Genomic DNA, 12,042 nt, shown 5'->3' on the forward strand with positions numbered 1-12,042 from the left:
ACAAAGAGAGAATCTTGAAAGCAGCAAGAGAAAAAGTTAGTTACCTAAAAGGGAATACCCATACGACTGTCAGCTGATTTTTCAACAGAAACTATGTAGGTCAGAAGGGAGTGGCAAGAAATATTCAAAGTGATGAACAGCAAGAACCTATAACCAAGATTACTCTTCCTAGCAAAGCTATCATTCAGATAAAGAACTTCCCAGACAAGAAAAAGCTAAAGGAGTTCATCACCACCAACTAGGATTATATGAAATGCTGAAGGGTATTCTTTAAGAGGAGGAAGAAAAACGTAAAGATAAAAATTATGAACAAAAAGATATCAAATACATACCTACCAACAAGTGAATCTAAAAATCAAGTGAATAAAAAGTCTGAAGAACAGAATGGACTGGTGAATATAATGGAATCAGGGACACAGAAAGGGAGTGGACTGACAATTCTCAGGGGGGAAGGTGGTCTGAGGGGTGTGGGAAGAGATTGGACAAAAGTCTTACACCTATGGATGAAGACAGTGGCAGGGGATAAGGGCATGGGGTGGGGAATCAGCTGGAGGGGAGCTATGGGGATGGGAATAAAAGAGGAACACCTGTAATGATCTGAACAATAAAGATTTATTTAAAAATAAAATAAAATAAAATAAAACAAGACTTTGTTTGAACTTAAAAAAGAAAAATAAGAAATGTTTAGGTTCTGGCTGGTTGGGTGGGCATTGTCCAGAGCACGGAAAGGTTGCTCATTCGATTCCCAACACATGCCTGAGATAAATAGGGGGTACAGGAGGCAGTCAGTCTCACTCTCACATCAATGTTTCTCTTTCTCTCCTTCTCACTTCCTTTTTCTCTAAAAGTCAGTTTACTGATCAGCTATTTTGAATACCACTATTCTTCTTTTTTTTTACTATCATTATTCCCATTTTTACCACTATTCTTATAGAGGCAGAAAAAGAACAACCCCAAAGCTCAAAAGGGATTATAGTGTCATTTGGACTTATTTTGGTACAAGGCTCAAGCATAGGCTTGGGAACTAACTGAATGACATTCAGAAAGTGGTACTTATATAAACTTTTATCTACTCCCTGCTCTTCTAAGATTTAAATTACTCCCCAAATCTTTTCTGCTATATAGATGTATGTTTCAACAAGGTTAAGGGTGACAGTTAATGGATCCTTTCCTCCCTATTTTTGTTTAGGTGCAGAAAAAGTGAAAATATTTACACTGCTACCTCCCAAATATTCAAGAAAATACGTTGATAATATATTTTGCCATTTAGCATCTTTAATGTACTGAGCAGATAGAAAACTATAATCTATATAATAAAATCCTAAGCAACTGTTACAGTGGCAAGACCAAAATGACCAGTTGCTATGATGCACACTGACCACGAGGGGGCAGACGCTCAATGCAGGAGCTGCCCCCTGGTGGTCAGTGCATTCCCACAGGGGGAGCACCGCTCAGCCAGAAGCCAGGCTCACTGCTGGCAAGCACAGTGGTGGTGGCGGGAGCCTCTCCTGCCTCTGTGGCAGCGCTAAGGAGCAGTGAGCCGAGCAGTAAGGAGCAGTGAGCAGGCGGCGGTAAGAAGTGAGGGGTCCTGGACTGTGAGAGGGCGCAGGCCAGGCTGAGGGACCCCACCCCAGTGCACGAATTTCGTGCACCGGGCCTCTAGTATTAAATAATATATCTCTTGAAGTGAAAGGATTTAGTAAACAAGTCCATTCTCTGTAAATATTAGCAGTATTTTCCCTTATACTTTAAGTACTAACTTATGATATATCATATACCAATTAAAAATACAGAATAAAATCCTACCACTAACTTTAACATGAAAATTCCTTAAACAAATATAGTTTCTAAAGGCGCCAAAGGTAAACTTATTCAAGCAGTTTTCTGAGAAATAAAATTATTCAGGTTCAATTTTTATTGGAAATATTTACTTAAAAACTACTATATACAGCAGGATTTTAACAGACATTTAAAACATTTAATATTCAGTGAAACAAAATTTAAAGATTCAAAGCACATTTTAAGAAGTAAAAATGTAACATTTTAAATAAAAGTTTATTAGTACTTCAAAGCAAACTATGGTTATTCATTTACTCATTTCTAAATCTATTATTTACTAGATGATTAAAAACAACTGAGAAATCAATTTAGCAGCCATCTTATGGATAAATTAGACTAAATATCCCAAAACAATTTTTTACATCACTGCTTTAGGTCCCATTTGAAGTTTCTATTTTACAATTAAAGAAAATGTCACTTAAACATGGCTGGACTCATGCCAGGACATGTTTTCAGTTGACTGCTTTACAATATCTACATTATTCCATACTTTGGTTTGGTTTCCAGACCATTTTTATGGGTCTATTTCTAAAGATCAGTAAAACAACGTTAAAAGCATAATAACTACAGGAGTTTTAACAATGGGTTTCTACTTTATACAACTAGCAACATCAAGAAATTTCTGCACAGTTCACACTGACAAAAATACAAATATAAATTTATGTTTTAATAATTTCACTTTCACTGAAAGTTTAATTAAGGTAAGCTTACAGCCTGGCAGACTAATACATGTATGGAGGTACACAGATTCAAATATTCTGTTTACATGCTTCTGACAGTCTGGAATGTTATATTAAATCCAAAATTGTTTATGTGTATCAAAATTCTCAAGAGATTCATTAATTTCACACTCTATGCATTTACCAGCATCATACTCCAAATAAAGCTTTATTAACAATGCCAATTAGTCATTAGTTTAAAATTCCCAAAAGATATATGGTTTCCAAATTTCTTCTTTTAAGTTAATTGAGAAGAATATAAAGGTAATAAGGATTTTTAGCTTAGGATTGATGGAAGTTTCACTGCTTTATAAACATAAATAATATTCTAATAATAAATTCATACTGGCAACCAAGTTCCATTTCCTTGAGAACTGTTAAATGAAGCTTTTCTATTTATGTTTTAAAACCTCTTGGAAACTCATACTAATCATGCTATTATTGAACTGATTTCTGTAATAACCTAGGTTGGACATAGAGATAAAGTGTATGAATGATCTCCTCACATTTTTCTATTTCTGAACTCTACTGAGCTCACCTGGTAGCACTGATCTGAATGCTCTTACCATTGATACACTAAAACTGAGACTGACAACTAATTTCAACTTCTTTCCTTTTCATCTGCCAGGTCTGTTGTTGTCTCTGTTGTGCTAGGACTATTTTCTCCAGGAATATCATCTTTTTGATCAGACACTACTTCATCAGACTTGGCTGAAGGATCACTACCTTTCTGAAGAATTTCTGTGGCTTCATACTCAAGTACCTCTGACGGAGTCAAAGGTTCCAGATGAATACTGCCTTGCTCACTAACATCAGAACTAACAGATTCAGGTTCATCTCTTTTTCTCAAAAACTGATCAATGCTCACATCACCAGAGGCTAACCGCAAATCCTTAATATTCTTTGAAGAAAACCTAGCTTCATTGGAGCTTTGATCTTTAATCTGATCACATGAAATTATGTTTTCTGAACTTTGGCACATCTTCAACTCTGTTTCCTGATCTATGTGTTCTATTTGTTTTTCCTTTTCCACTTTATCTTTACCAGTATTTGAAACATAACTGAAGATATTCTTTGAGCCAGTTTCCTTGTCTTCAAGACAGGTATTGTTTTCCTTATCTGGAACTATTATGCTTTCTTCATTTTTTGTTGAGCCTTCAAATGCATTTGCATCACATCCACTTTTTTCCTCTGAAGAAGCTTTATCATATTTACTGAAAAGACAAGGCCATTTATTATCTATTGCTTTAAAATACAATATTTTTTAACATGATCAAAATAAAGACATGCTCTAATTAAAAAAAAAAAAAAAGCCAAGGCCCACTTGCCCACCAAAAAGGAGGGGGAAAAAACACAAACAGGTTCACAGTACTTGCCATATTACAATTAGGAGATGGCCATTTTCTGAGGCAAGAATGAAAAACTTCAGAATCCCATATTAAAAATAGACCTATAGAGTCTAACAACTGGTTTTAGTCCTGGTTATCATTTTCATTTGTTAACATCCTTGCCTGTTTTCAGTTAAAATTTATGCTTTCTTATTAATTTCTAAGAGTACTTTAAATAAGAAATAAATAAATACACTATGTAAAAATAACTATTTTTCTTTTATGACTTACACGTCCTGTTATGGTTACAGTGTCTTTCCCTATGAAAATCTGATAAGCATTCACAAATATTTTCCTAATTTTTAACAACCTAATTAAAGAAAACACAAAAATATGCCTGAAAAATATATGTAAATATACATGCATATATTCATAGATGTGTGTGCATGTTTGTATACATATATGTTTGAGTGTGTTTCTATGTGTTTACTCTTACCCTTATGTGTTATAGAAACTATCTAATACATAATAAAACATTAGAAACAAAAGACTTCTAAGAGGATCTCTAGCCCCTTATCTAGATGTAACAATGCTTATTTTAGTGAAAATTAATTTATGATAACACAAGTCTTATTTCTTACATCAATCTACACAAAATTTAGACTTTTCCCTAATGAAATGACAAATATCAAACCAATGGTATCAAATATTTATTATTTACTAAATTATATTTATACTAGAGCCCTGGTGCACGAAATTCATGCACTGGGGGTGGGGGGATGGTCCCTCAGCCCAGCCTGCACCCTCTCCAATCTGGGATCCCTCTCACAATCCAGGACTGCTGGCTCCCAACTGCATGCCTGCCTGAGTGCCCCTAATTGCTTCTGCCTGCCAGCCTGATCATCCCCTAACCCCTCCCCTGCCAGCCTGATCGATGCCTAACTGCTCCCCCCTGCCGGCCCGATTGCCCCCCAACTGCCCTCCCCTGCTGGCCTGGTCACCCCCAATTGCCCTCCCCTGCTGGCCTGGTCGCCCCTAACTGCCCTACCCTACTGGCTATCTTGTGGTGGCCATCTTGTGACGACATGGGGCGGCCATCTTGTGCAAGGGTGTGATGGTCAATTTGCATATTACCTCTTTATTATATAGGAAGGTGATTTCTCTGTAATGCATTTTGCTCTGATCTGTCTTCACACTATTCTTGAGCCAATACTACATAGTCTTAATAATGATACATTTTACAATGTGCTTTGTTATTTAATAGAGCAAACTGCCTTCATTATACTGCTATTCTCCCTAAATCTAATCATTTAAAAATGTAAAGGATATTTGTACAAGGATGTCCAATAAAATAATGTTGCAATAGTGAATACACAAACAACCTTAATATCTAACAACAGGGTAATAATTATATAAATTATGATATTAATAAATAGAGAAATCAGAACCTTAAACTTTGTCAGTTTCCAAACCAAATGTCATTGGAATTTTCAACTAAGTGTTCATTAAACCCACAACATAATTTGCAAATGGCCTATCATGCAAGTTATTAATATATTATTTTCTATCTCAGTAAATTTTTGTTTTTGTTTTTTTTTAGATCTTACATATTTCTCATTTTTGTTAATATTGTGAATTTACTCTTTTGTCCATTATATTTTGTAACTGGTATATAAAAAAGATGTTATTGGTATATAGAAAAGAATCTCAGCTCACTTTTTTTGTTTCTTATAGGTCAATTACATCAACTGAAGAAAATTATATTTTCCTCATTTAGAGTGGTATAATTGTTATTTTTGTTCAGCTCTTTTTGGACTAACTAGAATTTACAAAAAATGTTAAGTAATTCAGAAGTTACTAGTCTGCTTTTTCCCTCTAGTTGAATTTTAGTAAACTCTTCTCCCTCCCCTCCAGGATTCTATCAAAAATGCTAAGTTAAGTCTAAGTTAAGACCTTTCATAAAACCTTATTCCATAATTTGTTTTTTAAGAGCAATAGATTAATCTCATGAGATTAACAAGCAACCTACTGTAAAATATACAGTAGAAAGATAAAAATGGAGAAATTATTTAATTTTAAGGTAAAATAAAATTATCTTTATCTGGAAAGAGTTATAATTAGAAAGTTAGAATTCTTTAACTAAAAGATTGTGAATGTCTTGTGTTCTTTAGTGTTCTGAGCATTAAATTTTTAAAAACCAATTTCTAAATTTTGAAACTTTAAGTTGAGATGCCACCACATAAATAAGTAGCTTTAAAGCTTTTTGAAAATACTTAAAAAAGATTTTAAAATTACCTATTTGTGATAATTGTCCCCATGTTGTAACTTGTAGCTAATTGTAACTGTTTTCATTTAACAAAGGCAATAAAAATCTGTTAAATTTTACTTACTAGTTAGTACTTTAAAACTTTTTAAACAACTTTATACTCTACATGTATAAGAGTATTTCAAAATTAGGGATCTGTAATATAATTTTGCTATATTAAAATTTCAAAAATTTATTTTAATTAAGTCATTATTAAAATCAATAACATATACAAGTATTTACTCCTTTATTTAACTACAATAATACAACTCAAGTGTCATTTTATACACATACTTGGATTTGAGATTCAGTTTTTCCTTATATTTACCTTTCAGAATTTGATGTTTCTGTTTTTCCTTCAGCCATACTAGGTCTTGCGATTTCCTGAAATAATAAATAATAATTTATCATCATGGATCAGCTTAAACTACTTTTATTATACTAACCTTTCTGGATAAAAGAAATTTAAGTGTGCAATCTTATATACCAAGGAACTAGAAAAACAATTTTTAATTAAAAATACAAACTAGAATAATTCTCATTATCAAAAGTATAATTTTTAAAATTGTTTTTAAAGAAACCTGTACAAAATTCTTTGTACCACAAGTTTCTGAATCAGTCATGAAACAGTTATCCAATTATAAGAATACCTGGTTTCCTTAGATTCTGTTTAAAATATGGACCATAATTATAATCACAGTTCCTTGAACAACACGGGTTTAAACTGTGCAGGTTCACTTAAATGCAGATTTTTCTTCAATAAATATATAGTTGGCACTCTAAATCCCTTGGTTTCGTTTTGGTGGATTCAACCAACTTTGGATTAAAAATAGTATTTTCAATCTGCGGTTGGAAATCCACGGATGTGGAAGGCCAACTGTATGCAATATTTTATACTGTTTTATATAAGGGACTTGAATATCCACGGACTTTGGTATCCTTAGGGATGGGAGTGAGGTCCTGAAACCAACCCACTGCAGATACCTAAGAATAATTATACTATAGTTAAATTTGGGGTTAAGTCTAAAGTTATACACGAATTTTCAACTTTCAATTCATTTTACTGGAATAGAAAACTAGTTACAGTTTTAGACAACTTATATTTGAACAAGTTGTATTCACAGTATTTCTTATACAAACATATTAAGTATAGACACTTAAAATACAAACATTTGTGAAAATTATCATTTCATATGAGTCACAGTAACCCTTCCATTGTCAAACTAAGTAATAATAAATGATAGACAAACTCAATATTTTGCTTATTTCCAATCTTTTAGGGAGAGGAAGGAATAGAATAAAACCTCAGTTTGCAAGAGGCCAGCAAAACAGTTTATGAGTTACCAATTAATAAGCACATATAATGCATGTAGTATGAACTTTATATTCACTATCTCATTTAATTCTCATATTAGATATCATAAATTCTATTTTTATAAATGAAAAATAAGACTTCACAGGTTAAGTAGAGAACTAAAGCAATACCACAATAAGTGGTACAGATTAAAATCCAGATCTAGCTCTTAACCAGTATAGTGACTAAAACAAGCCTGTGATAATGGTATATTAATCACATACATTTATTTCCTCACTTTCCCAAAACCCTGCTACAGTGAGGGCAAAGAAAGAAACCATTTTCACTCATAAAGACCAAGAAAACACCAAAGCAAACTTATTGTCAAAGAGATTTCAACAAATTTTTAAATGGAAAGTGGCTGGAAACTGACTTTACAGTGTGGAGGAAGTTACAACACAATATCTGAGTGGGAAGTGTAAGAAGAGAATCAATTTGTCCAGGCAACCCAAGAAATGTGGTATTTGGAGAAATTCAGTACAATATTCAGTACAGAAAAGGTAAAAATGAAGCACAAAGACTGCTGAGAAATCTAAATGCTTTTTCAATAACTCACACAACAGATACCTATTCTTACACAGTGGCTCAAGGTTAACTCTGAACTGGACACAATGTAAACTTGTGAACAAACACCAGGAACAACAAAGGGCAGGCATGAGAAAAAGAAATAAAACAAAAAAATTAATAAAAGTCCATAAACTGAGTGAAGGAATCCATAGTCCCAGGAGCCAGAGGAATCACTCTTCATCCTACCATTCCCAACTGGAACTTAGAAGATTTCCTCTTTGGAGAAAATTACCAGCCCCAAAGAAAAGATTTCCCATAATGGTTTTGAAACCATACTTTCCACCAACGAATCAGCCAGCAGAGCACCCGATTTTATACGTTAGAGTTTAAACAATTCCCATGCAGACTGTACAGATTGTACTGCAATCCAGGAGGTGACCTTTACATATATAAATCCAGGTAAGCAGTTCTTGAGTGCGGTTCACAGACACCTAGGGCCTCCAAAACACCCAAGGCACATGAGGTTAAAACAAAAGCAGTGGTGGGTAAAAATGCTGGCATCTTAACACAAATCAAAGGAATGGCATTAAATCAAATTTATACTGGCAATCATTGTATTCTTTACCAGCACACACCAGCAGGAAATTTTATTATATGATTTTATTATATTTCAATCCTTTAGTATGTCTTTTTAATATTGTGATAAAGTAGAATGTATGCATAAAGTACTGCATACTGAAAATCAGTCTGTGATAAGCTGTGGGCAAAACCTAGCCATATTTTTTCCATTTAACATTGTTTTTATTTTAAAGAATGACTGGCAAAGTATGGGCAAGAATGACTGTAAAACTATGGGCATTTAAACTTGGCTGTCCAGTAGACATTTTCTTGAAAATTGACAAATTGAACCTGCCATGCCAAAGAAAACAACTGATATTATTTGTTGTTAATAATAAAATTCAAGCCAAAACCGGTTTGGCTCAGTGGATAGAGCGTCGGTCTGCGGACTGAAAGGTCCCAGGTTCGATTCCGGTCAAGGGCATGTACCTTGGTTGCGGGCACATCCCTGGTAGGGGGCATGCAGGAGGCAGCTGGTCGATGTTTCTTTTTCATCGATGATTCTAGCTCTCTATCCCTCTCCCTTCCTCTCTGTAAAAAAATCAATAAAATATATTAAAAAAAAATTTTTTTAAAATAATAAAATTCAAGTAAAAATTAAATTTTAGGAAAGCTTGTATTCACCACTGATGAGATTCATGATAATCTTAATGAACGTGATAATTGATATTATATAATGAAACATGTCAACGTTTGGGAGATTTAAGTAACTCAGTGATCCAATATTATACAAATGAGCAATGCCTGACATAAAATCAACCATGGATAAAATATTCAATCAAAGTTTAAGACAGAATAATAGATTTTAATGTAACGAAGTACAAAAAATGTAGTTAAATGGAGTCGATTACACATTGCAATACATATTTAAGAAAACTTCTACTTGTCTATTTTTAAAAATATATATAATTTTTTATTGCTTTCAGAGAGAAAGGGAGAGAGAGAGAGAGAGATAAGAACATCAATGATGAGAGAGAATCATTGGTGGGCTGCCTCCTGCATGCCCCCTACTGGGTATCGAGCCTGCAACCCAAGCATGTGCCCTTGACCAGAATCGAACCTGGGACCTTTCAGTCCACAGGCCGACGCTCTATCCACTGAGCCAAACTGATTAGGGCCCACTTGTCTATTTTTGATGTAATATTAAAGAAGAATAATCAGAATTATCTGAAAAGATTTTTAAAGTACTGGATAAGTCTGATATTCTTTATAAATTTCAACCAAAACAATATATCACAACAGACTGAATGCAGACACATGAGAATTCTGTTTTCTTCTACTAAACTAGACATTAAAGAGATATGCAAAAGTGGAAAACAATGCATATTGTTTCTTTTAAGTTTATTTTGGGAAACAGCTATTTTTTCAGAAAAATGTATGGTATTTATGTTAACTTCAGGGGAGTTTTATTGACATTCAAAGAACTAAAACCTATCCTCTTCAGACTATTCCAAACAATTCAAGAGGAAGGAACACTTCCAAGCACTTTCTATGAAGCAGGCATTACCCCAATCCCAAAACCAGATAAAGATACCACACAAAAAAAAGAGAATTTCAGGCCAATATCCTTGATGAACATAGATGCCAAAATCCTCAACAAAATTCTAGCAAATCAGATCCAGCATTACATTAAAAAGATCATACATCATGACCAAGTGACATTTATTCCGGGGATGCAAGGCTGGTATAATACCCACAAATCAATAAATGTGATACATCACATAAACAAACTGAGAGACAAAAATCACATAATCATACAAATTGATGCAGAAAAAGCATTTGACAAAATCCAACATCCTTTCTTGGTAAAAACTCTCAGCAAAGTGGGAATAGAGGGATCATATCTCAACATAATAAAAGCCATAAATGACAAACCTATAACCAACATCATACTCAATGGGCAAAAACTAAAACCATTTCCCCTAAGAACAGGAACAAGACAGGGATGCTCACTTCCACCACTCCTGTTCAACATAGTATTGGAAGTGCTAGCCATAGCGATCAGACAAGAAGAAATAAAAGGCATCCAAATTGGAAAAGAAGAAGTAAAACTGTCCTTATTCGCAGATGACATGATATTGCAAATAGAAAAGCCTAAAGATTCCATCAAAAAACTACTAGACTTAATAAATGAATTTGGCAATGTAACAGGATACAAAATTAACACCCAGAAAGCTGTGGCTTTTTTATACAGCAATAATTAACTCACAGAAAGAGAAATAAAAAAACAATCCGATTCACCATTGCACCAAAAAAATTAAGATGCCTAGGAATAAACTTAAGAGATAAAAGGCCTGTACTCAGAAAACTACAGGATGTTGAAAAAAGAAACAGAGGAAGACATAAACAAATGGAAGAACATACCGTGTTCATGGATTGGTAGAATCAATATCATTAAAATATCCATAGTACCCAAAACCATCTATAGATTCAATGAAATTCCATTAAAATACCAATGACACATTTCACAGACCTAGAACAAACTTTCCAAAAATTCATATGGAATAAAAAAGACCCCAAATAGCCGCAGCAATCTTGAGAAAGAAGAACAAAGTTGGAGGGATCACAATACCAGACATCAAGCTATATTACAAAGCCACTGTTCTCAAAACTGCCTGGTACTGGCACAAGAACAGACATAGACCAATGGAACAGAACAGAGAACCCAGAAAATGACACAAGTCATTATGCTCAATTAATATTTGACAAAGGAGGCAAGAGCATACATTGAAATCAAGACAGTCTCTTCAATAAATGGTGTTGGGAAAATTGAACAGATACATGCAAAAAAATGAAACTAGATCACCAACTTATACCATACACAAAAACAAACTTGAAATGGATAAAGGACTTAAACATAAGATGGGAAACTATAAAAATCTTAGAAGAATCCATAGGCAGTAGAATATCAGTATTTTAAGATTTCACAATTATAATTTCTAACACAGTAAATATCAATAATGTTTTAGAGTACTAAAATAGTGCCTTCTGGAGTTCTGAGTCCACAACCTGTATGGCTATGCAAAATAGCCCTGTCTCCATCCCAAACCATAGGGTTTTCTATGAACTTTTTAGTGTTTCATTCTTTAATATATATAAAGAGCTAAAATCACCAAATACTATCTAGCATATGAAAGGAATTAATTTTTAAAGAGGAAATGGAAAGCTATACAAATTACATAGTAGTAACAGTAAAATATTACTGGGGTAGGACAACATTGATTCCACTACATTGCACGTGATAAAAATCTAGAAGATTAATTAAAAGTTTTCCAACATGCATACTTAACCACCTGGATCTACTCAAGGGACTATCCAAATCACATGTATACTTGAAAGAAATACCTGTTCAAACTAATGAAGAAAATAAAA

The 12,042-nt window shown here is 33.6% G+C and overlaps 1 protein-coding gene across 4 annotated transcripts in view; it reads right to left on the reverse strand.

Annotated features, from left to right (window-relative positions):
* Positions 1-1,908: 1,908 nt before the first annotated feature.
* The window catches only part of ZNF280D (zinc finger protein 280D), a 115,075-nt gene continuing 104,941 nt past the window's right edge, over positions 1,909-12,042 (reverse strand). For 2 of the 4 annotated variants that reach the window (XM_079768472.1, XM_079768471.1), the window contains 3 exons: positions 9,100-9,201; positions 6,520-6,575; positions 1,909-3,772 (listed from right to left, as the gene is read on the reverse strand). In XM_079768472.1, the coding sequence (XP_079624598.1) occupies positions 3,160-3,772; positions 6,520-6,575; positions 9,100-9,201 (771 nt within the window). In that variant the 3' untranslated portion in view covers positions 1,909-3,159. The remainder of the gene's footprint in view (positions 3,773-6,519; positions 6,576-9,099; positions 9,202-12,042) is intronic. The other 2 variants (XM_079768470.1, XM_079768473.1) reach the window with 2 other exon arrangements.

Source organism: Cnephaeus nilssonii, assembly GCF_951640355.1.
Source record: "Cnephaeus nilssonii genome assembly, chromosome: 4".
Classification (NCBI taxonomy): domain Eukaryota; kingdom Metazoa; phylum Chordata; class Mammalia; order Chiroptera; family Vespertilionidae; genus Cnephaeus; species Cnephaeus nilssonii.